General features: G+C 41.3%; 1 protein-coding gene across 2 annotated transcripts in view; it reads left to right on the top strand.

Moving 5' to 3' along the window:
• LOC137278651 (thrombospondin type-1 domain-containing protein 4-like) overlaps window positions 1-26711 on the top strand; it is a 228971-nt gene that overhangs the window by 105013 nt on the left and 97247 nt on the right. For both annotated transcript variants that reach the window (XM_067811149.1, XM_067811150.1), the window contains exons 3-5: window positions 21525-21640; window positions 23482-23548; window positions 25143-25245. In XM_067811149.1, coding sequence (XP_067667250.1) covers window positions 21525-21640; window positions 23482-23548; window positions 25143-25245 — 286 coding nt within the window. The remainder of the gene's footprint in view (window positions 1-21524; window positions 21641-23481; window positions 23549-25142; window positions 25246-26711) is intronic.

The raw sequence follows: 26711 nt of genomic DNA, 5'->3' as shown, positions 1-26711 counted from the left end.
AAGAAGGCACATCTCCTTGTATAGGTAGGTCAGAAGAAGGTACATCTCCTTGTATATGTAGGACAGAAGAAGGTACATCTCCTTGTATAGGTAGGACAGAAGAAGGTACATCTCCTTGTATAGGTAGGACAGAAGAAGGTACATCTCCTTGTATAGGTAGGTCAGAAGAAGGTACATCTCCTTGTATAGGTAGGACAGAAGAAGGTACATCTCATTGTATAGGTAGGACAGAAGAAGGTACATCTCCTTGTATAGGTATGACAGAAGAAGGTACATCTCCTTGTATAGTTAGGGCAGAAGAAGGTACATCTCCTTGAATAGGTAGGACAGAAGAAGGTACATCTCCTTGTATAGGTAGGACAGAAGAAGGTACATCTCCTTGTATAGGTAGGACAGAAGAAGGTACATCTCCTTGTATAGGTAGGACAGAAGAAGGCACATCTCCTTGTATAGTTAGGGCAGAAGAAGGTACATCTCCTTGAATAGGTAGGACAGAAGAAGGTACATCTCCTTGTATAGGTAGGACAGAAGAAGGTACATCTCCTTGTATAGGTAGGTCAGAAGAAGGCACATCTCCTTGTATAGGTAGGTCAGAAGAAGGTACATCTCCTTGTATAGGTAGGACAGAAGAAGGCACATCTCCTTGTATAGGTAGGTCAGAAGAAGGTACATCTCCTTGTATATGTAGGACAGAAGAAGGTACATCTCCTTGTATAGGTAGGTCAGAAGAAGTCACATCTCCTTGTATAGGTAGGTCAGAAGAAGGTACATCTCCTTGTATAGGTAGGACAGAAGAAGTCACATCTCCTTGTATAGGTAGGTCAGAAGAAGGTACATCTCCTTGTATAGGTAGGACAGAAGAAGGTACATCTCCTTGTATAGGTAGGACAGAAGAAGGTACATCTCCTTGTATAGGTAGGTCAGAAGAAGTCACATCTCCTTGTATAGGTAGGTCAGAAGAAGGTACATCTCCTTGTATAGGTAGGACAGAAGAAGGTACATCAGTTTGGATAATGTTGGCCAAAGGAAGGTACATCATCATCTTCATTGCTGACGAAAAAAAACCCTGATCCTGAAGTTGTAGTTGATGCTGTTATCTACAGGTTGGAGGCAAGTCATTGATGAGGTTCCAGAGAAAAGCCACTGTTTCAGCAAACGATTGTCCTTTGTCACCACGGTCGACGTCTGCAATCTGCATTCATATCGTAACTGTTTCTTTGAACATTTAGAATACTCTGTGACCATGTTCCTTTTGGAGAATGAGATTCCAATTGTACAGTACACGTGCGATCGCTTTGATTCGTGTAGTTTGTTTCAACATTTGTTGATTCTGTTATGTTTTGTTGAACTATGTAAAGAAGAACAATATGGTTTAATATATACAACCGCATTTTAAATCCTTCTGTTTACTACACAGGGATTGCTTTTCCGGTAGGCCTCATGTCGAAGTACTTCCAGAAATATACATCGCTTCCTTTGTTTTTTTGTTCCCATTAGAAATGAAATCAAACCGTTATTAGGACAAAGTTTTTTATCTGAAACTCAAGCTATTTCCAGAACTCTGACATTTCCTATTCTGATTTTCCATTCAGATGTCAATTTCCTGTAACGTTTGTAGATATGCTCAATAGCATCAGCGGATGTGACAAAATGTAGGAATTGAATTCGTAAACGAAACAGGGTTACATGATGATAACGTAGACATGTAACAAATCAAGCTTATTTTTCCAGTTACCGATCTTGCTTTCTGTATAAACACCTGCGCGCCACACCTGCTGCTTATAGCTGAATCTGCGCATCTGCAGGAAGGCCCACGGAATCTGGTAGGTCCATACGTAAGCGTTGCTTAACATGTGCACCGACATGAGTGGCCACCCTTCATCTGGTGCAGTCTCAGTATCGGCAGCTGTGTACTGATTCTGTTCTGTTGTCTCAGTGGCCACATGGCTCCAAGTTGACTGCCCTGAAATGATATCACAGTATGTGAATGGCGTCAGGGCGTTCAGCAGTATGTGAATGGCGTCAGGGAGCGGAAGACGAAGACGTGAATGTTTTAAATATCTTCATGCAGAAAAAGAGCATCACTCATAGTGGTGAAACTCTCTAACATGCTGCAAACATACCACGTGTTTAGTACCACTTGATATATACACGCTGAATGCACTTCAGCTAACGTACCGTTAATGATAAATAGTGTTGGGCAGTGACGGTGAAGGAGACGAGTTAACACTGTGTTTAGGGACTGCAAGGGCGGGAAACACATTTCAGTCCTTCTATTTCAAGAAATATTGAAACGCAAATACATTTTATGTTCCGTATCATAAAATTATCTAGAACACCTGTCAACATTCACTTTTTTAAATTCTTCATGAGCTTAAATTAACAACCTGATAAATAACTATGATATAAGGTAACCGATAGTTAACATTTAAAATCTTATATGAAACGGGCTTTGAGAATTGACCTCTGGTATCTCCATAATGATGAATGCATCTGACATTTTGTAGAGATTCTTAAAATATACTGACGAGCGAGATGTACACAGGTATAATTGTTGGTGCAATCCCAAATTTGCGTTCTAACTTGTAAAACTTTAAAACGCCCTCGAGAATGTAGCCATCATGTCTCTTTTGTCAAAATGCAGCCAAAGTATCTGTACGTGTTCAGCACAAACTTTCGTAAAATTGTGATATTTGTCCCATGCACGAGCACTTCTTGTACAGTGGATGTAAAACCTGTCTATCGTGAAGACTGGAAAATCACTTGGCAAAGGATTCACGTGAAAATTCCAAGATTGACGTCGGTGTAACGAGAACGGGCCGCAGGAAAGTCACAAATGGGTGCTTCCACCAGCCATATTGCACAAGACAAACCGTAATTCTGCTTTCAATCGTTTCAATATATATATGACAAGTCAGGCATATGATCGACCAGAAGTGGAGTCACAACACCCCAAGAGGATCACTATCTGCGATTTATTATTACGTACGCAACCGGATGCTGACGATCACTGGGTCCTCGTGTGAGCCGACTTCCAGTGACAAGACGACTCCTTGCTGCTGGCATACGGACCTACAGACCGCTGCGTGGAACGGCCTTGACCTTCCAGCACGGCAGGAACCGTCTGCACTGGTCGTCACTGCATTGCTGTTTTCCATTTAATCAAAAGGTTTTGTTACTTTCATGTTATTGGAACAAACACAACCTGTATACTTTCTTTTGCTCGTCAGTTTAGTTCTTAGAACACAGGACTTGTCGATTACTATAACACTATAAAGTGGTACTTATGGAAAGAGCAATTGGATCTGTGCCCTGCCGAAATTGCTTATAACTGCAAAATTGCTCATAAAGCAGCGTGTCAAGTTTATTGTGAAGACTGGCACGTGTCAAACAGTGTACCAAAGTGTTTCGCACCCACGTGATATACACTAAGTCCGACAATCATCATATTTACCTACACATAAGACGACGGCTGCGGTATGAAAGGCTGTCAGAAGACGGGACAGAGACTCTCTCCTATATTTTCGACCCTGGCAAACATGAGCCCCACAAGTGTATGACTGTGGCCAGATGATGCGGATTAGTGGAAATCGACAGGCCATCTCGGGCAATCGAGAGCCTCTTTAACTTACCCTGGGGCTGGGGATTTGTGAGCTGGAAATTAATAGACTTTTCACACTTATGTGCAAATGGAACCGTTCTGTAGTTTGAAGCAAAGTATTTACAATGTTTGTTTACTCTTGGTTTTATCGATTCTTTTGGAGTTTACCGCCTCTTAAAGATATTCTCAACAAAAAATGTAACATGGATCGTTTGCATTATGGTGTTATTCCGCGATGTGTTTTTTATGTAATTTGAATAGGGTTGTAGCAGCCTAGAACATTCTCTCATCGTGTAGTTTGCTTTCAAGATCAGAGGATGATGTCCAATATACATTGACCACCATTCATGTCAAGAACGTTTTCGAAATCTTTGTGATTGATACGCCCGCAACTCACGAACGCTGTGCACGGCCAGAACCCTGATAAGGTGTAGTCTAGAATGACGTGCGCTTGTCTTCGAGTTCGAATCCCAAATATATACACGATATAATACATCGAATATCACTTACCCAAAAAGCATTCCACTAGCCGTAGCTCCAGCCCCTACTTTACTAACAATCCTGTTTTCCTATGGAAAGGGTAGGCCGTGGTACCCATTATGTATTGGGAGGATTCTTGTAAAAAGCCAGTTAATCCCTGTAATACCGCATACGTCTATCCTAAATACTAAACATGGAACCACTCGCCCCTTTCATATTATTTTAGAAAACATGATATATAGCTTCACTCTATTGACTATAGGTTCGCTACGGCGACATGGCCAACTATAGACTGACGTTACTACTAAACATCTGTGTCCATCGTCATCAGAACGTAAATGTCTCACCAGCTGCCTATATGGCATACGACGTATGGTACTCAGAGTTAGAAAATGATGCCTTCGCTTTGAGTTAATCTCTTGGGACATTCTCTCTGAGTTAAACCATGCTCAGCAACGGTCACTCAGTGCACATATCATTACATTGTGCAGGTGTGTTGGGCTGTAATCAAGGAATTCACCCTTTTGCCTTGAACAGCTTATCACTGAAAATGATGGTAACTTAACGCCATTTATCCAGTGAATCACACTGAATAAAGTTTGCATAGTTCAAGCAATCTGTGCTTTTCAAGTTAATAATACCATGTAATCCTTTAATCGGACCACTTGCAAAGAATCGGAGGCCATAAGTGTCCTTCAAGCCATCGCCCATTCATCAACACTAAACAGCTATTTACCACAGCAATAGAGGCAGGCTATATTCACCAACTGGGATTAGAAAGAGGGATCACTCAGTCAAAAGGCCAGTATTTGTTCAGCCCCGTGACTGGGCCTCCTTCACAGGAACAAACTTGTGAAGTGTCCTCTAACTGTGGACCTGTCCATACCCAATTCGCACGTTGCTGCTCCGACAGTGCTCGACCCCTACTCCATGCCACCTCTCCATCCAGATTTTTTAGAAAGGTCCTGATGCTTCATTACATTGTCATTCTGGATTAATAATTGTGGCCTCTTTGTGTTTGTGTTGGAACTCATCAGAAGGCGTACTGTATTATTATTTAAGGATGACGAAGCTCGGGTCAGGTGGTATGCCGAGCAAATCTAATTTGTCTTTCAATAAAAGCTGCAAAACGCTTTGCATTCCCTCACGAACCTCTTTACGAGACAAACCTTGTATGTTACACACCCTGTATTAACAATGACAAACTATATTGTATGCCCTGTATGAACAGAGCGAGACATACTTTGTCTGTTACACGCCCAGTATGAAACACATCTTGTTGGTCTTTAACGATTCCCCTCTCAGTTCGATCAGATGAGTTAGATGTCCCTGATCCAATCAGAGTAATGCAGAGCTGGTATATGTGTATGTGTCATACCCAACTTGAAAATTAGTTTTGTTCTCTTGCTGCTGTGTGACTCACTCACGCGATTTCTGGTAGCGTCAGATCTTGCCCCACCAACTTCTGTGGTATTGTCGTTGCTCCACCCCTTCTAGTAGAGTCAGACCTTGTCCCACACACTTCTGTGGTATTGTCCTTGCCCCACCCTTCTAGTCGGCTCAGCCCTTGTCCCACACACTTCTGTGGTATTGTCCTTGCCCCACCCCTTATAGTACAGTCAGACCTTGTCCCACCCACTTCTGTGGTATTGTCCTTGCCCCACCACTTAGAGTAGAGTCAGACCTTGTCCCACGCTTTCTAGTAGAGTCAGACCTTGCCCACCCCTACTAGTAGAGTCAGACCTTTTCCCCGTCCCTGCCGAGGTGTCGTTCTTGCTCCAACTACTTTTGGTAGTGTGAGACCTTGCCCCACCCTCTTCAGAAGAGTCGCCCTTGCTCCACCCACTTCTGGTAGCATTGGACCTTGCCCCACCCTCTTCTGAAGTGTCGTCCAGCCCCAACCCCACGTGAAGTGTTGTCCTTGCCCCACCCCCTTCTGGTCGCGTCAAACATTGTCCCACCCCCTTCTGTTGTGTCCCCCATCCCCCGTCGCCTTCTGTAGTGTCAATCCTTGTCGTACACATTTGGTGAGCCCCACTGAGCAGCAATACCTCCTTACGCCACAGGACGTCAACCTCGAAGAACGGAATCGTGCAGAGGGAAGTGGCTAAACATCGCATTGAAGAGTGAATAGCTCCTTAAATAAGCAGTATCACTCGATGGACCTGCTGACTCAGCTGTCTGGGCTTATAACGATATGTGCTACTGTGCAGAATAATCACAGTCCGTCTATGTAGCCCTTATAACCCTCGATTTAACACTGCAAACTGTTATAGTCTGTCATCTTGACGGTACTCATATATTACTGGCTTGTCATCTGTAATGGGACTTTAATGTCTGTGTCCAGAACTGATTAAACACAGCAAACAAATCAGCAGTTTATTGTAGGAATGTCACTAATTCACGTCATAAAGAAGTGATAAAGTGATAAAGACCCTAAATGTTGCGGTCACATTCATTTTCTAGTCGTGGGTGCATGAGTTCCCTTGCAAGCTACATGAGCTCCCTTACAGACTACATGAGCTCCCTTACACGCTACATGAGCTCCCTTATAAGTTACATGAGTTCCCTTACAGGCTACATGAGTTCCCTTACAAGCTACATGAGCTCCGTTATTTACATTCCATAATGACTACAAGCTACATGAGCTCACTTACAGACTACAAGAGTTCCCTTACAAGCTACAAGACCTCCCTTACAAGCTACATGAGTTCCCTTACAGGCTACAAGACCTCCCTTACAAGCTACATGTGTTCCCTTACAGGCTACATGTGTTCCCTTACAAGCTACATGAGCTCCCTTACAAGCTACATGAGTTCCCTTACAAGCTACATGAGTTCCCTTACAAGCTACATGAGTTCCCTTATAAGTTACATGAGTTCCCTTACAAGCTACATGAGCTCCGTTATTTACATTCCATAATGACTACAAGCTACATGAGTTCCCTTACAGACTACATGAGCTCCCTTACAGACTACAAGAGCTCCCTTACAAGCTACATGAGTTCCCTTACAAGTTACATGAGTGCTCTTACAAGCTACATGAGCTCCCTCACAAGCTACATGAGCTCCCTTACAAGCTACATGAGTTCCCTTATAAGTTACATGAGTTCCCTTACAGGCTACATGAACTCCCTTACAAGCTACATGAGCTCCGTTATTTACATTCCATAATGACTACAAGCTACATGAGCTCCCTTACAGACTACATGAGTTCCCTTACAAGCTACATGAGCTCCCTTACAAGTTACATGAGTGCTCTTACAAGCTACATGAGCTCCCTTACAAGCTACATGAGTTCCCTTACAAGCTACATGAGTTCCCTTACAGGCTACATGAGTTCCCGTACAAGTTACATGAGCTCCCTTACAAGCTACATGAGCTCCCTTACAAGCTACATGAGTTCCCTTACAGGCTACATGAGTTCCCTTACAAGCTACATGAGTTCCCTTACAAGCTACATGAGTTCCCTTACAAGCTACATGAGTTCCCTTATAAGTTACATGAGTTCCCTTACAGGCTACATGAGCTCCCTTACAAGCTACATGAGCTCCGTTATTTACATTCCATAATGACTACAAGCTACATGAGTTCCCTTACAGACTACATGAGCTCCCTTACAGACTACAAGAGCTCCCTTACAAGCTACATGAGTTCCCTTACAAGCTACATGAGCTCCCTTACAAGTTACATGAGTGCTCTTACAAGCTACATGAGCTCCCTTACAAACTACATGAGCTCCCTTACAAGCTACATGAGTTCCCTTACAGGCTACATGAGCTCCCTTACAAGCTACATGAGCTCCCTTACAGGCTACATGAGCTCCCTCACAAGCTACATGAGCTCCCTTACAAGCTACATGAGTTCCCTTATAAGTTACATGAGTTCCCTTACAGGCTACATGAGCTCCCTTACAAGCTACATGAGCTCCGTTATTTACATTCCATAATGACTACAAGCTACATGAGCTCCCTTACAGACTACATGAGTTCCCATACAAGCTACATGAGCTCCCTTACAAGATACACGAGTGCTCTTACAAGCTACATGAGCTCCCATACAAGCTACATGAGTTCCCTTACAAGCTACATGAGTTCCCTTACAAGCTACATGAGTTCCCTTACAGGCTACATGAGTTCCCGTACAAGTTACATGAGGTCCCTTACAGACTACATGAGCTCCCTTAGAAGCTACATGAGTTCCCTTACAGGCTACATGAGTTCCCGTACAAGTTACATGAGTTCCCTTACAAGTTACATGAGCTCCCTTACACGCTACATGAGCTCCCTTACACGCTACATGAGCTCCCTTACAAGCTACATGTGTTCCCTTACAAGCTACATGAGGTCCCTTATAAGTTACATGAGTTCCCTTACAAGTTACATGAGCTCCCTTACAAGCTACATGAGCTCCCTTACAAGCTACATGAGTTCCCTTACAAGCTACATGAGCTCCCATACAAGTTACATGAGTTCCCTTACAGGATACATGAGTTCCCTTACAAGCTACATGAGTTCCCTTACAGACTACATGAGCTCCCCTACAAGCTACATGAGCTCCCATACAAGTTACATGAGTTCCCTTACAGGCTACAAGAGCTCCCGTACAAGCTACATGAGCTCCCTTACAGGCTACATGTGTACCCTTACAAGCTACATGAGTTCCCTTACAAGCTACATGAGCTCCCTTACAAGTTACATGAGTGCTCTTACAAGCTACATGAGCTCCCTTACAAACTACATGAGCTCCCTTACAAGCTACATGTGTTCCCTTACAAGCTACATGAGGTCCCTTATAAGTTACATGAGTTCCCTTACAAGTTACATGAGCTCCCTTACAAGCTACATGAGCTCCCTTACAAGCTACATGAGTTCCCTTACAAGCTACATGAGCTCCCATACAAGTTACATGAGTTCCCTTACAGGATACATGAGTTCCCTTACAAGCTACATGAGTTCCCTTACAGACTACATGAGCTCCCCTACAAGCTACATGAGCTCCCATACAAGTTACATGAGTTCCCTTACAGGCTACAAGAGCTCCCGTACAAGCTACATGAGCTCCCTTACAGGCTACATGTGTACCCTTACAAGCTACATGAGTTCCCTTACAAGCTACATGAGCTCCCTTACAAGTTACATGAGTGCTCTTACAAGCTACATGAGCTCCCTTACAAACTACATGAGCTCCCTTACAAGCTACATGAGTTCCCTTACAGGCTACATGAGCTCCCTTACAAGCTACATGAGCTCCCTTACAGGCTACATGTGTACCCTTACAAGCTACATGAGTTCCCTTACAAGTTACATGAGCTCCCTTACAAGCTACATGAGCTCCCTTACACGCTACATGAGCTCCCTTACAAGCTACATGAGTTCCCTTACAAGCTACATGAGCTCCCTTATAAGTTACATGAGTTCCCTTACAAGCTACATGAGCTCCCTTACAAGCTACATGAGTTCCCTTACAAGTTACATGAGTTCCCTTACAAGCTACATGAGCTCCCATACAAGCTACATGAGTTCCCTTACAGGCTACATGAGTTCCCTTACAAGCTACATGAGTTCCCTTACAGACTACATGAGCTCCCCTACAAGCTACATGAGTTCCCTTACAAGGTACATGAGCTCCCTTACAAGTTACATGAGTGCTCTTACAAGCTACATGAGCTCCCTTACAAGCTACATGAGCTCCCTTACAAGCTACATGAGTTCCCTTACAGGCTACATGAGCTCCCTTACAAGCTACATGAGCTCCCTTACAGGCTACATGTGTACCCTTACAAGCTACATGAGTTCCCTTACAAGTTACATGAGCTCCGGTATTTACATTCCATAATGACTGCAAGCTACATGAGGTCCCTTACAGACTACATGAGTTCCCTTACAAGCTACATGAGCTCCCTTACAAGCTACATGAGCTCCCTTACAAGCTACATGAGCTCCCTTACAAGCTACATGAGCTCCCTTGCAAGCTACATGAGCTCCCTTACAGGCTACATGAGCTCACTTACAAGTTACATGAGTTCCCTTACAGGCTACATGAGTTCCCGTACAAACTACATGAGTTCCCTTACAAGCTACATGAGCTCCCTTACAAGCTACACTTACAAGCTACATGAGTTCCCTTACAAGCTACATGAGTTCCCTTACAAGCTACATGAGCTCCCTTACAAGCTACACTTACAAGCTACATGAGTTCCCTTACAAGCTACATGAGTTCCCTTACAAGTTGCATGAGCACCGTTACTTACATTCCATAATGAAATACATAAATACTTGGTCTTTAATACTTTCAGGATTGCACAATAACTCCAGACCTGTGGCGAGTTGTGATTTTTAGTCTTTTGTTACCGTCATGCTTCGTTTTATTTGATCCAACCCTTTAATATGCTGCATCAAAACCAGGATTTGTAGGCGCCTACTCTGTTGCTATATATTTTACATGAGCTTGTCGTGCCCTCAGAAAGTAATAAATGGCATGGCAACACATTGCTTGTGTTTTCCTTCCAGGTTCTGAAAAATTGAAGAATTTTTAAAAAATAATTTGATTCATCATTGGAATATCTGGCTCAGTGACACTTCAATCTAAATATTACAACAAATACGCAAACTGTTTACTTTTTGTCATTCGGAAACAATAGCTATCAGAACTTTATTTCGACCACAAGTAAAATTCACATTGCAAACATCGTCCTTCTATGACGATATGAATGACAGCACGTGTGGCAGCACAATATTGACCAGTGGTTGTTGACTGAACAAACCATTGTTTGTGTTCCATTCCCATACTTTCTCATTTCTAGGTCAATATAGACAGTATTATCACAGACATCTGGGCGTTTCATACTGGGTTTCTACCAAGTCGTCCAAAAATTAGTAATCAGTTTTCAGTTGTTCGTAAATAGGTCTATCTATTTGCCGCTTCCATGTCCAAAATATGTTAGGATACAGTGGATTGAAGCATGCCACCAGTCCAAGTCACCCGTTTGCTGTGGTACCTGGCGATTCCCAGACTGAAACGCAGATTTATATTAATTGTATTTTACACTTAACAAGGTTTTAATATTTACAAAAATACTGCAACGCCCAGTTGGTGTATACCAGAGAGTGGGATTACAATTTCAATACCTGCAGAAAACATTAAAACATTGTGATAGCAATAAAGTCAGTGATTATAATTTGCACCTAGGGTTAGCATTTACACAACTGCTGTCCTTGATGTAATATGAGATAGCAGAGGTAATGTCCCGGCATGTGCTGTAAAGACCTTCCAGAATGTTCCAAACTGTGCTGGACTAGTCTCTGTGGTATGATTCCAGATTACGGTTGACCACCCACTTACATTCAAATATCGTGACATCTAACTTTCATACCCATGTTTACATTAAATAATATTTCCTGAGAACTAATTATGGCTAACTTCAAGTGAATCGTTACAGTACAGAAACAATGTAAAATAATTACACTGCATAACAATAAACAATCACAACACTGCATAACAATAAACAATCACAACACTGCCTAACAATAAACAATCACAACACTGCCTAACAATAAATTACAGTAAATTACAGTCATGTAACATCATGTTATTGCGTCTGCAAGTAACACAAATCACGTGATTAGTTACGTGAATTAATTGCTGTCATTTATACAGGTCAGTTAATCCAATGTATAATTGAGTTTTCGTTGGCCATTTGCATTGCAACCTTGACCTTTTGTTTGTGCAGACGGTGCCACCATCAGACAGAACCTGTATGGATTTATCTAACAACTAAGTTTACAACTATTAATTACCTACGTTGTTTGATAAATAAGACTCCTGGATATACAGGTTCTGTCTGATGGTGGCGGTTCATATAAGATCGCACCTCCACTTGACTTGATCTGTATGTTTCAAGTTAGAGACACAAGAGTAGCTCTACATAGCTGCAGAGACCATATAATAGATATATGATATATATAGATATAATCTATTATATGGTCTCTGATAGCTGCGCTCATTCATGAAAAAGAGACGTCATGACTTAGGTTCAGTGTGGCCTGGCTACAGGCATCACATCATAGTGTCAAGTCAACAGTTTTTTGCTAAACCGAAACATGAACGGTGTGTTAGATCAAAGATGCTACAATGAATATCGAACTGGTGTGGGTACCACAATGTCGGTCAGTCACACATTCACTGTCTAAGGGAGGATATAAAATCAGTTAGAAACAACAACGCAATACGTCATGATATGTCACCAGGGTAGTCGCACATCATGTACAGGACGTCTCTAAAAGAATCTATCCAAAGACAGGCCCTATCCTTCTGCAGCCTATCTGCAACATAAGTGCAACAAGAAAATAGGAACTAGACCAGCACCCTGTGTGTTGGAGAGGATAGCAAAGTTTGCGGATTCTTTCTATTTGGTAGCCCTGTCGATGTTTTTTTCCGCGCAAAGCTGAGGCGCTGTCATATTTCAGAAACAAGATTCACAGTAGCGTCTAAACACGCATCTTCACTGCGAGATACCGGGCCATTGACAGCAAATGCACCACGATGAAGCCCCTTGGGAGCGGGTACTATGTACACATGCGGACAATTTCACGGCGTGTTACAGAGCAACAAAGCATCAGACAGATAGACCGCAGGCTATTCTCAGCTTCCATACTGTTGAGCCACTATCACGCTGTGATCTGCTTGACAACTACAACACAGGACAACGTGTAATCTGTACGTTCATTCGCGCTGGTTACGTACAATTTCCATGACAATGATTTGCTTAGTTCCCAGTTCTGTTACATGAGTACAGATAGATTTATTAACCCTGCTGCCATACGATCATCACACACGATCATCACACACCAGACAGGAAGACATGCAGAATTATGTTACAAGTGTCCCACTGTGTGACGATATTGTGACCACATGGGATTTCAATCGGAGCATGAACACCACCGAGATGTTTGTACCTGTTTTCAGCATAAGGCATGACTGTATGAATCAAACCGGAGCGTTAGCCTTCAAGTTTTATCACAGCGCGCCCCCTTTGTTAGAACTGATCTCTAACTTGTGATAAGAGGTGATTAAGAGGCGACTAAGTGATTAAGATTTCACTAACGTTGATCATGCTACCTGAGGTGGATACATGCTATTACATCCCACCGCCCCATGCTTATGACGTCAGTTTGACAGTACCATAGCTGGGATACATCTTTCAAGAAAACTACAAATGTTTGAGAAGTTTCTCCAAAGATACTCAAACCAGTTGAGAGGAAAACGTTGACCATACAGTGTTTCAAATGTTGTTGGGGCGTTTATTGGGAACATACTCCTTGTATCAAACCATAAACATATCAGCTGCCATCTGTTTTATTCAACGCCTAATTACGTAAATACTAATGGATTTCGCTGCTCAGCATTTTTTCAACCTTACGTTGGATTCATGCAGGTATGTGTAATACCATAGGCACGTCTGTTGCTGTGGTATCGTAACTGACAAAGAGGTTACATCTGACCAAGAATCTACCGTGGATAACACAGTGGTGTTTGAACTGTTATAAAAGTACGACGTGTGCCACATTGGTATATACCAGTTTAGCGTGCAAATTCTGTGTGTGCGGGATGGTTCCAGTAAAGCCGAGATTGTTTCCGGTAAAGTTGAGATTGTTTGCTCTTTTGTTCAGTGATCCATCCATGTAATGCCAGGCAGAGTTATGCCTTTAACGCCCTGGGAAATCTGTTTCCACAACTGAGACTAATTATTTTCAAGCGTTGACGATTTACTCTGGAGCATACTTTCAGTTCAAATATGGAAAGGGATTTGGCAACTAGATCGTTGATGAACGATATTAAGTGTTTAGACGTTGCCATTTGCATTGTAATCAGGAATCAGATATGCAAGAAAGAGAGCGCGGCGTCACAGCTGCCCACCGGATCGTTCATCATCTTTTTCTTTTAGTATTTTCCTGGATGTGTTTTTTACTAACCGAAGAGATATGTGGCTGCAGTATTGTTGGACACGGTGTTAAACAGCATCTCCTCACTCGATCAGGGTTCGTACCCCGATCCTATCTCACTGGTTAAACTGAGTAACTTAACGGGAGTTGCATGGCCGGTGTCGTTGAAAAGGGACACTGGAGAAATGCAGACAGTTTGACTAGCTAGAATGATGGTAGACAGACAGTGTAGAGTCTTCCTGTATTCGTCACCCGACATTACTTGCCATGCCTTAGAGTTGGGAAGCAACAACTACCAAGACTACCAAACTGTCACACGTCATCCGATATTACTCGTCATTTTTCTAACGTTTTCGTTATCTGTATTGAGATACCTGTATTGTATAAATTATGTTTTCCGGGCGATTTGGTCACTTGGCTGTAGAGATGAAGTACGATATTGTCAGACACGTTCACAGCACTGTTTAATGTGGGACGACACTTTGAGAAGTGTAAAACTGTGTGTGTTTTCAAAGATAAGATTACAAAGAGCGTCATATGGCCTCTGTTCAAACATGTTTGTCCAGTGTTACAACTTTCAAGGTCATTGCAAAGTTTTAAAAATGTAATGGTAAACACGAGGAGGGCATTCAACATATGCCGCACTAAGTTTAAAAAGAATTAATCTCTTTCCCACATTTACATATGACGTACCTGTGGATGGAACTTCAGCTTGGCGCTTATGAAACGGGATCCATTACTTTATTGAACATAATTTCGTGTCATAAAGATACTGATGCGATTTACCGATAGAGATGAGGATTTACGAGCGTCTTTATGTGTGAACCAACGCACATAAAGTATGAAATAAAACCTACAGAAACATTTTTAAAAATATGAATACAAAGAAAATAGCCCTAATTGCCTTTGGATGTAATCAGATTCAGTTTCCTTCTATGGTTCTTACATCAACTGAACTTCCTCTAGGAGGTGCTATCGATAAGGATAGGTGCTTTCATGAATAAGTTACAACTTTTAGTATGAGAAACAGTTAAATAACTGAACGACAGTAAGTCATGGCACCGTAACAGCTCATAACGCTTACGGCCTCTCAAAGTGATAAACCTTTCTAGCGTGCAAAATTGTTGTTAATAACTGGCTTACAAAGCTATTAAAAATCTATTTCCATAACGAACATGTTCACTTCACAGCTGGTTGTTAGGGAAGGTGTATACGTTATGCTTCTCTTAACAACCATAAATAATTTATTCTGTGAGTGGTGCTTAAGCCAACAGTATTCAACTTCATTGCCAGAGCGTGTGCGTGTATCCGAAGCGGATGCATTATTCCCTTAGTGTATACGCATAATCACAGAGTTCGATATGCAGGACCACCCAGGGGAGTGTATCAGCTGTGACGAACCCTTTTCACCAGTATATGGGACAGTCCCTATAGACGTCGCAGTTTTGTCCTTACCTCGTGTTGATAGAAGACGTCATACGTCACCGCTGTCTTTATCTCGGTGTAGATAGAAGACGTCATCGCTGTCTTTACCTCGTTGTAGAAAGAAGACGTCAAAGTGGTGGTTACACTTCTTAGCTAGGCTATCTAAGCTCTCGCAGTGCTATTTAAGATAGTCGTAAGCTAATGTTCGCAGCTGATGTTCAGGTCACGGGAGGTCAGCAGGAACATAGTCTGGGGGTAAAACGCCACCAGTGTGTTGGCCGCCTGGCATCGTACAATAAACCGTTGTTCATAATATTAGTCACTTGTCACATTAGGAATATGATGCTGGACGACAGATTACACAGACCATAAGGCAGTCAATTTATAGCACGTTTTCAACTGCTAATTATAGTCAGTGAGTGAGTATGGCTTTGTGCTCTCTCTAGCAGTATCCCAGCAATATCAAGGCTACCCCACGGCAGGACCCCTGCTAATTGTAACGTTTATTCTTTTGTCATTCACAAGCATTCCGGCAGTTTCAGGCTTCAATACACGAGTAAGGGACAACAGGAAACACGGTTTCACACTCTAGCACATGTATCTGTGCATTTGGCATCGCTTACCAAACGGATGGTATACTTGAAAACGATGAGACAATATGTCGTTGTCGCATGTTTTGTCCTACACTCTACAAAAGACAGGTTGTACCGAACTGCGGAGTTTGTGTTCAGGCATCACAAGATATGCCTTATTTTTTTAAGTAGTTCCTTTGGCTTAAGATTTTATATGCTGTCTTATCTTCCTTATCTTTTCAGTTAAACATTTAATTTGTTCGCACTTCCATTCAGGGGAACTAGTTAGATTCTATATTTGAATAGGATTGTATTGGTCCTGTGTGGCTCTGGAAAACATTTAAAAAACTAATCAGATTTGTTAAGAGGGTCCCAATTTCAATGGTTCTTATTCAACATGTTTCTGTTCTATATATGAACCAGATACATTTGGAGCAGATTAACCTTGTACACTCCGGTATTCACAACAACGACTGTGGATGCACGGGCAGTCCTCGTTCCCTCTGTGACCAGAAATACGGTCACATATTTTGAAAGGTCAGTGTGACATATTTCTCTGGCGCCTTGCAAATAAACATTATTGAAATGTTGGACTGTTTTCACAGTTACAATTGACTTGAGATGTGTTTCACAGACTGTACTCTACAGTGATGTGGTGCATAGTTCCGTGTCTAGGCTGCGACGTGAATGGCTGCACTACTGCAGTACAGCCGGAACGCAGCAGGACTAACAACAGCAGCAACAATGGCAGGACACCTACTGTGACAACAACATGTACAATGAGATGACACGTTCATATTCTTTCACTATCCTCTTGCATATTTGAATGTTGATCTTGCTCCGGATATTATATTATATATCGTGGGCAAAATATATCGTTTCAAAATGGAATTTGGTCAATGCCACTGACATTTTGTTATTTGTTTTATGCTGCAAACTGTTCATACAGAGGAGGTCTACAAATGGTCGAGGTAAAAACAAAGCACTATTGTTGGTATTATAAACTTGACCAGCCATCAGGACATGGTGCGTGTTATTTGACCACCCGGCACAATCAAATATCCAATAATGTGATCCCGACCCAGATCTCGACGATATGAGTGGCATTTGCTCATCAAACATCACTATCTATTCTGTCTTATTTTAATTTAGTCATAAAAATTATAAACTATCACCACGACACCACTCCATGTCAATGAACAAAGGGATGTGTGAGACACGAGTTTTATGTATGATATAGACTCGACGCTCGGAGTCCTGGTACCTCTTGTTGACGGCAGATGCATTAAGAGCATTAGATTTACATTAAAAAAAGAAAAGTGTTCATATACATGAACCCAACGTTTAGGGTGATTTGGATGTGTGTGGCATTTACCACCGCGGGCCGTCCCCATAAAACCAGACCTAGACAACACAATGTTATGAATGGATAACAATACACCACACAACTTGTCTGACCATATGCATGGACTTGTCATCCGTCTAGGGACCACCGAGTTGTCCTTGTGTTTTATACTCTTCATGAATAGTTATGCAGTAATGCCATGCATCCCATGGGAGCCGGGCACTGTTGGATCATCCTCGTGTTTCTTGTTGGACGGCTTACGGGTGGTTGGTGTTGGAACTTTTGGAGAAAGGAGTCATAGTGATAATTTCATGAACTATTTGGATAGTAAATATGAATAATATATTCAAACCTCGAAGACTTCACGATGCTTCACTCAAATATTTGAACATTTTTTTCAATTAAATCTTGATAAGAATAATATCTACCACAATATTTTGTGGGGACAATCAGATGTGTTGGATATATTTCAGTGGACACTTGACATTTTAGAATCAAGATTGTCTGGAAGACCAGTGGTAGGCGCGTCAGCTTACCTTGGGCAAGAGTTGACTTCAATTCCCAAAATGTGACAACGTGAACATATATATATTCTACACCACACGGTTGTTAGATGGTAAATATTGTTGTACCTTGACGTACTCTGTACGTACTAATGACGCTTCTTTCACCACCGTTATGATCTGGAATATGGTCGTGAAAGATCATTAACGTGACGTTCTAGATCACCACACTTACAAAGGGATGCGCACGCACGTGTGTGTTTGTATTATTCCGGATGGCTGACGGTATTATAGCACCAGTTCACCGGCATGCCATACTGTAGTGTCAACGTGAATAATGCACTCAGAGTATACAGAACCAACAGGTCCTTGGTACATTCCTTACGCTGAGCGCTAGGAAGGGTGAGATAAAGTCCTTCGGGATGACTCGTCAGTGGTTCGAACCCCGACCTCCAGCATCAGCGTCAGTACGATCGCGTATACTACCTGACTCACGTCACGCAGTCTCATTGATTGTAGCTATGTCAGTAACAAAACGTTATTTAAAACAGTATTTGTGAATGAAACAGTATTTCTTCACTTCTCAAATAAATTTCAATTAAATTACAAAAACCTCTTCATACCTGTTTCGTATATCGCATTGAACTTGCTGGAGAAATGGTCCCATTCAACTCGCAGATTAACGCCTTGGCCGTATGTACTGAATTACTATGATCGTATTTCGCGCATGTGCAAATCACAGAGACACCATCCGGCGTGTCACTACAATACAGGTGGTCATTGTGCTCCTAATAACAGCAATAAATACCGGTGGTAACTAGCACCCATTGTGGAAATATCTATATTGTGTTGCAAGTCAAATGCATTAACGATCATGTGGATATACTTTCCCTTTCGCACACCTAACTAGTATTCCTACGCCAGAGGAACACCTTTAACAGACTCCAGACCGAACAGGGTATGGCTTGCAAAGAAAACAAATAAACAGTGATGCTATTCATATATTTGCCATTAGGACGTGCAGATTTGCGTTGGTTTCATTTACTTGGGTCATTTACGCGGGCATTGTTTTTAGAATACGCACACAGATTTTAGCAAAAGTATCACTTAACGCTACAATCGCTCATAAATCTCAAGACAACACGTCAGGGTTGACGAATGGGTCGTAAGTTTAGGAATGTGTTGAAGAAGTAATACTTTCTCTTTAGTTAGATTAGTGACAATACAACAGCCAAAGAGTCAGCACTACGAGCTTAAAGAAATGTTGTTGTTTGCATCGGTCAACTGTTTGAGCAGTCACCGGCAAAGGGAATCACATATTTTGAAGTCCGGTCCGGCTACATATTTCGAATAATACTCAGACTAGCTTTGGCCAAATGTGAATTTACTGCGATGAAATGGAGGTTGAACAGAATAATCGCATTCGGGGCAAGACTTTAGGACTTGCCTGTGTATTTTTGTGCAGACAGTACTCACACAGACATAAAATGTTCTTCCTACAAAGCATAGTTTGGTTTGTGACACTTATGTACAGTTCGACCAGAATACTTATCACGTTCAACACGAGTGTGTTTTCAGTGCAGTCAGACGCACATACTTCACGAATACGTGTACATCTGTCCTACCTTTCTCCGTCTTCAAAACATATAATGTAACAATTTTTATAGAGATAAACACTGAAACTGTAGAGTATGACAGGGCCACACAGGTATTCATTATTTATCAGGCTCCATCTTATATGTCCACAATTCCTTCTTCCGAAAAATATGTGCCAGTTTGACCTATCTCTTAGGTGCGCGTCGCTGTTTCGTTACTAATGCAATGCACACCTGCTGTCATATTCTGTCCCCAGTCGCCAGACTGTGGTCTCAGATTCCGAAAGTCTGGCGATGGGGCTAGTCTAACGAGTGTGGGTATTTCCGGAATGGCAACAGTGACGATCCTTGGGATCGCTGTAAATGACAGGTATTACTGTAAGAGATGGCGTTGTCTGTTTAAGTTTTAACGGCTAAGTAGACACTGGAAGGTCGTTTATATCTGACACATGCATATGCGTCTGTCTCTATGTGGGACACTTGTGAAGTAGAACACGCGGGAACTTGTGAATGTAGAACGGATGTAGTAAAGTGGGGTTGGAAACTTGTCACAGTGACGGGAGAACACATGGGTACGGATGAAAGTATTACTCAGTGGTACTCGTGACTGTACATGTCGCATGGGTACTTGTGAATGTAGAACACATGGGCACTTGTGACTATATATATCACCTGTGTGCTTGTGACTGTATATATCACATGGGTACTTGTGAATGTAGAGCACATGGGTACTTGTGACTCCATATGTCACATGGGTACTTGTGACTGTATACCATATGGGTACTTGTGACTGTATATATCACATGGGTACTTGTGACTGTATACCATATGGGTACTTGTGACTGTATACCATATGGGTACTTGTGACTGTATATATTACATGGGTACTTGTGAATGTAGAGCACATGGGTACTTGTGACTCCATATGTCACATGGGTACTTGTGACTCCATATGTCACATGGGTACTTGTGACTCCATATATCACATGGGTATTTGTGAAGGTAGAGGAGATGGGTTCTGATTGCTACTTACCTATGACTGAAGAACATGTTGGTACTTATGAGTGTCACGTGGTCAGGCCTCACAGTTGCCAAGTCCCGACAAAATACCCGATGGAGCTCCACATTAGTTTAAAACATCTCGTTTGTTGCCTGTGAATTATGCAACATTAGTAGGACCTTGTGTCAGCCATGACAATGTTAATTTATCAGGTATATTAATCATTCAGCTGATAATACCATGGCACTGTATGCTTAGGTTATAATGATGATAACAATTTAATAATGGTGATTAATAACATGATGACGTCACATGGTGGTGATGCATCATATTATCACAAGAAATATACCTACTTGGTGTGGATAATAAAAAATTTATAACGTTGTTTATAATCATACTTTTACACACTGTCTTACGTGCTGGTGTTACGTTAGTAAGTGATACGCGATAGAAATGTTTCCTTCATGCTCGATCGGTAACAATATGTTTACTAACTTTACTGAACTTAACTGATAATAATTAGATAATTATCACCAAGAAATAGAGAAAGAATAGACGGAGGGGTGCCCTGTGAAGTACACAACGTTTGTAAGACTTTGTGTCAGCCATGTATACGTGATGGCTGACGGATGACAATTGAATGTGAAGCCCGTGATTTTGGTGGTGAGCCGAATACGGGTACCACGTACAACTCCCTATAAGACAATGGAGAAGCAGCCTTCTGGTGGAATGGTAGGGAAATAAAAGGTTGTTGGCGACATGAATGTAGAGTACATTGGTACTTGTGAATGTAGAACACATCGGTACTTGTGAATGTTGAACACATCGGTACTTGTGAACATAGGACACATTGGTACTTGTGAACATAGGACACATTGGTACTTGTGAACATAGGACACACTGGTACTTATGAATGTAGAACACATCGGCACTTGTGAAAATAGAACACATTGGCACTTGTGAATGTAGAACACATCGTTACTTGTGAGCATAGGACTCATTGGTACTTGTGAACGTAGAACACCTCGGTACTTACAAGCCGTGTTTATTCTACCTACAGGAGGAAGCCTCTGAAGCCAACAAGAGATGGGGACCATGGACTGCCTGGTCATCCTGCTCCAAATCCTGTGGTCAGGGAATTAGATATAGAAAGCGTCTCTGTCACAATCTGGGCAGGTGAGTAGAGCGGCCTGGTTCTGTGTCAGGGAAGGTTACTGAAACAAATATGTCACTTAGGTTGTGTGTCAGGGATGTGACTGTAGTAAACATGTCACCTTGGTTGTATCAGGGGATGTGACTGTAGTAAACATGTCACCTTGGTTGTAACAGGGGAGGTGACTGTAGCAAACATGTCACCTTGGTTGTGTCAGGGATGTGACTGTAGCAAACATGTCACCTTGGCTGTATCAGGGGAGGTGACTGTAGCAAACATGTCACTTAGGTTGTGTCATTGGAGGTGACTGTAACATACATGTCACCTTGGCCGAGTCAGGGTGTTTATCCAAGATGTTGGTCGTCAGGACTTATCAAGTCACTACATAAGAAGGGAAACACTGCTGGTGTGAACATTCGGAAAATTATTTACTTATATTCTAAACTTCCACATGCAACACTTCTGTTGTCGAAGTCGAAATCGGAGTCGAAAGCTTGATTTAGATATCCATAGCAAGATATTCATAATGAACTATATATGGATAATATGGTCACACTTCTGGGACTCGCACGGAAATACTAATCAAAACGGAATGGAATATTCTTTTCGTCGATATTATATAAAATATTTGTTTGTCGACTTCCGAAAGGCATTTGAAGGTAAACACCGTAAATTTACTCTGGTACTTGATTATGAAGAAAGACATTTGTGGTAAAGGTTTCAAAATATTATCCAAGGAATGTATGCACATGTAAAAATTGTTGTCAAGGTGTCTGTTACTGATCTTTTTGATACTGATGTACGACAGAGATACCTACTCAGCCCTTTATTATTCTCATTACTTGTGGTGGATCTTGAAGAAATGATACAGTCCCAACTGAGAGGGGTTTGTATTTCTGGATATTCTCATGCATCTGTACGCAGATGATTTAGTCGATTGGACATATTTGAATTTAGGACAAGTATTCTCTTCACAACTATCGTGCAGTAAAGCAGTAAGCAAAACCATCAAAGCAAACAAGGCTTTCTTTAATATCAAGACTCTCCTACAAGAATTGAGTAATAGGTAACCTCATTTATTATTCAAGTTGTTCGATACTCAGATCAAACCACTTCTTATGTATAGAGTGAACATTAGGAGATTCGAAAAAGCAATATGCTCAAGGAGCGAGAAGACAAACGCAGCAACTCTAGGAGACTGTAAACTTTACAACATTGCTGTTGGTTATCATGCTACAGGGATTTAGTTCTGGTTCATATAACAAATATGAACACGTAGTCTCCCTGGAAATATTAATTATTTCGTACGTTTATGAACAAAGACTGAAACCGGCAGTAATGGGACGCAGGGATCACAGGTCACTCGCATCAACACATAGGGGGAGGTGACTGAAGCAAACATATCTTAGCTATGTCAGAGATGTGACTGGAATAAACATGTCAGCTTGGTTGTGTCAGGGGAGATGACATAAGTAAAGATGTCACCTTGGGTTGTGTCAGGGGATATGACACAAGCAAACGTATCACCTTGGGTTGTGTCCAGGGAGTTGAATAGCCACGTTGCTGGTTGTTGCGAGATGACTGGTCAACATATGCTAATGGGTCATGTACTGCTAATGTTCTACTTCTCAATGTTACAGTCACAGGAAGTGACATGAAAGTTTTGGCTGTTGGTGCTTGTATGAGTGGAGGTGAGAGGACAACCAAATTACCTTGTATCTTATCAGTCTGTAGCAACTTGATGCTATCCAAATGTTTTGATTTGGTCATCTGGTTGTGTAGAAAATATATTAATTGGGAATATGTTTCTTTCTTTTTCTGAACCACTATGTGTTAAGTTTTGGCTACTTTCTTCTTTTCACAGCCAGTCATCTGAATCCCCCAAATCCTCGTGTGATGGACCAGATAAACAGTATAAAGTATGTAAACATGTAAGTATAACCGTTTTCAGTAAATAAACATACATTTCATCACTGCTTTATCATAAACAATTTTCAGCAAGGGAAAATAGAATTTTCATACCACAAGCCTGCACTTGTAGTTTCCAGTTTGAGAGGAGAAACACTGCTTTTGTTCCACATTGACAGCCTCTCTGAACCTTACCTTCTGAACTGCAAGTGTGAAGACCATCCTTTCACAAAGATTTCCTTTCCTGAAAAACATTTCTTTCTAACATTTGATATTATAGACACTGACTACAATGAGTGGCTATAAAGAAACCCCAATACGTTACTAACTGTATGGTGCAGGGTGATACTATGAAAGCATATAACCCCTTTCCTCATGTCTCACCCCTGTTCAAGATGTCCATTTCATATCATTTCATTAGGTGAAAGTCAATGTAATTGTTTTGCAGTGATTGGGAAAGTGTTTAAAGTAACAATAATTCTCAGCCTTGAGCTCAAAGAGAAGCGTGACATGAAGAAATCTCTTAAAGTTCAAACTGAAGTCATATAATCCCAGTATTACCAGGGAATCTTAAATTAAGCAGATAAAACCATTCATGATAGACATGGCTGCTCATTTACTTCCCAGAATTTGAAACAGTCATCCCATATTAAATGAGATCATAAAAAAAATATTTCTAATTCATGACAGCTGAAAAATCAGAATTACCGGATCTACCCATGCGTCTCTGTGAGGCTTGATGAAATTTACAGCAGAGCAAACATGAAGACATTTATTGCAAATGTTGACATAATCTTTATGTTTGCCATTACATTGCTAGAGACTTAAATGAACACTGAAAGACGCAGTATGAGGTATAAAGTTCCCTACAGTCTGCCAATCAAAGGAAGCAGGGCTACAATTACTTCATGCAAAGACATCAAACACATTTGTGTGAAAGTCAGACATAGAATTCTTAACAATAATAGCATTTATCTGTACCCCCAGCTGTTTAATGGCTCCCTCCATAAAGAGGAGAAATGTAGAAGTGTTTCTTGTGGGATTAAGACCAGTGGGGACAGGGCTTTAGGAAAAACCATTACACTTGATCTTCGCCTGAAGATGTGTGCATATCAATATAGTTATAGTTTATGGGCACAATGTTATGCTGCATAGATTTCAATGCCTTTCTAAAATTAACATTTTGATGTGAAACTACACTTCACAAATTACATCGTTATGTGTCCTTAGTATCAAAGTTTTATTATTTTCATCAGAATTTATTATAATCCTTTTCACACACACTGACAATATATTTTTAGATCCAACATTCAAGAATTAATTGCTTCATTTATTTGTTTTGTTCCCAAGTAAAGAGATATTGTTCACATGATGAGTTGGGAAGTGGATTCTAGTTCGTGTATTTATGAGTTTTGTATTTTGCTCTTATAGCAGCTGGAGGACTTGTATGTATATGATGTGAAGCAACACTTTCAGAGCCATCAATGAAATGTTGAAATAGAGGATTTTGATAGAGTTACTGATTTGGTTATACGTGTAATAGGTGGCATTATACAACTGCTGTCCCCGTGAGTTGTGAGAGATATCCAGATATTACTAAACTGTTTTGTATTCCAGAACTGTACAGGACATCATGCAGACTACAGGACTGCAGAGTGTGAAAAATACAATGGCCGATACTATGGAGGGAAACGGTATTACTGGGATGCATTTATAAATCGTAAGTACCATTCATGTCTACATTTCGTGTACTGAGACTCAATCATGTGTACCATTCATGTCTACATTTCGTGTACTGAGACTCAATCATGTGTACCATTCATGTCTACATTTCGTGTACTGAGACTCAATCATGTGTACCATTCATGTCTACATTTCGTGTACTGAGACTCAATCATGTGTACCATTCATGTCTACATTTCGTGTACTGAGACTCAATCATGTGTACCATTCATGTCTACATTTCGTGTACTGAGGCTCAATCGTAAGTACCATTCATGTATACATTTCGTGTACTGAGGCTCAATCATGTGTACCATTCATGTATACATTTCGTGTACTGAGGCTCAATCATGTGTACCATTCATGTATACATTTCGTGTACTGAGGCCCAGTGCATGTGGCCTCTGCAGTCACAGCATTGCCTTGATCTGTTGCTTAAAAGAAACAGAACATATCTTGAATTGGAATCAAGGTGTAGTAAAACAAAACTTACTCTTCATATATGCATATATTCTTTCAGCAGGGCTCTGTATTACATTCATTCATCCTGTACACTCTGTTCCTATCCATCTATCTGTTGATCCATCCATCAGCCATTCATCTATCTGTCCATCCATCCATCCATCAACAAACCATACTCTTCATATATTCATTTATTCTTTTAGCAGAGCTCTGAATTTCATTCATTTTTTGCATTCTGTTCCTATCCATCCATCTGTCCACCCATCCATCCGTCCATAATCCATTCATGTATCAACCTGCCCATGGCCATCAACCCATCAATCCATCAACAAGTACTGCTGTTGTCAATGGTTCAGGTGGATCAGACGTCCAGGCATGTAAAGGACACCCACAGACACCCATATCAAGGCAGGTCTGTTTCACAACCAGCACTTCACACAAGCAAACTATAGGGCATATGTACAGTATTCGCTTGTTCCAGCTGTGTACAGAGCTAACTGACACAGTGTTCATTCAGTCCTTTACAGACTGCACAAGGTCAATACTACGTTATACAAACTGCATGGCTTCTCCGTTATTTACCACCCAACAACAGGATGTAACCTTTTTCTGTCCTTGAATCTTCAAAGCTCTATTCAAATAAAACAGTGGTATGTCAACAGTTGGTTATTCACAATCTACAAGTGAACATATCAGCTGAGGATATTTTTTCACACTGTCACAAAGTATTACCGGTTGGGGTAAGGTCAAGGCTCACTTACACAATTAAAGTAGTCGCTATGATACATGGGGAGTTGTTCTTCTTGTGAATGTAGAACCAGTGTCAATCAAGTCATTCAACCGCAGTCTTAATGCACATTTTGTTCTGTTGTGGTGAGAAGTTCATGTACAGTCTGCCACTCTTATTGGCCATCTGAAGCACTTCTGTTTGCTGTGCAGAGTTGCATCCCTTGGATCCATCAGGATCTGATGATTCTGTGAATTTCAGATGGGTAGATGAAT

This window comes from Haliotis asinina, chromosome 3, assembly GCF_037392515.1.
Source record: "Haliotis asinina isolate JCU_RB_2024 chromosome 3, JCU_Hal_asi_v2, whole genome shotgun sequence".
Taxonomy (NCBI): domain Eukaryota; kingdom Metazoa; phylum Mollusca; class Gastropoda; order Lepetellida; family Haliotidae; genus Haliotis; species Haliotis asinina.
Note: the sequence above shows the minus strand (reverse complement) of the source record. Positions and strands in the feature narration are given on the sequence as shown.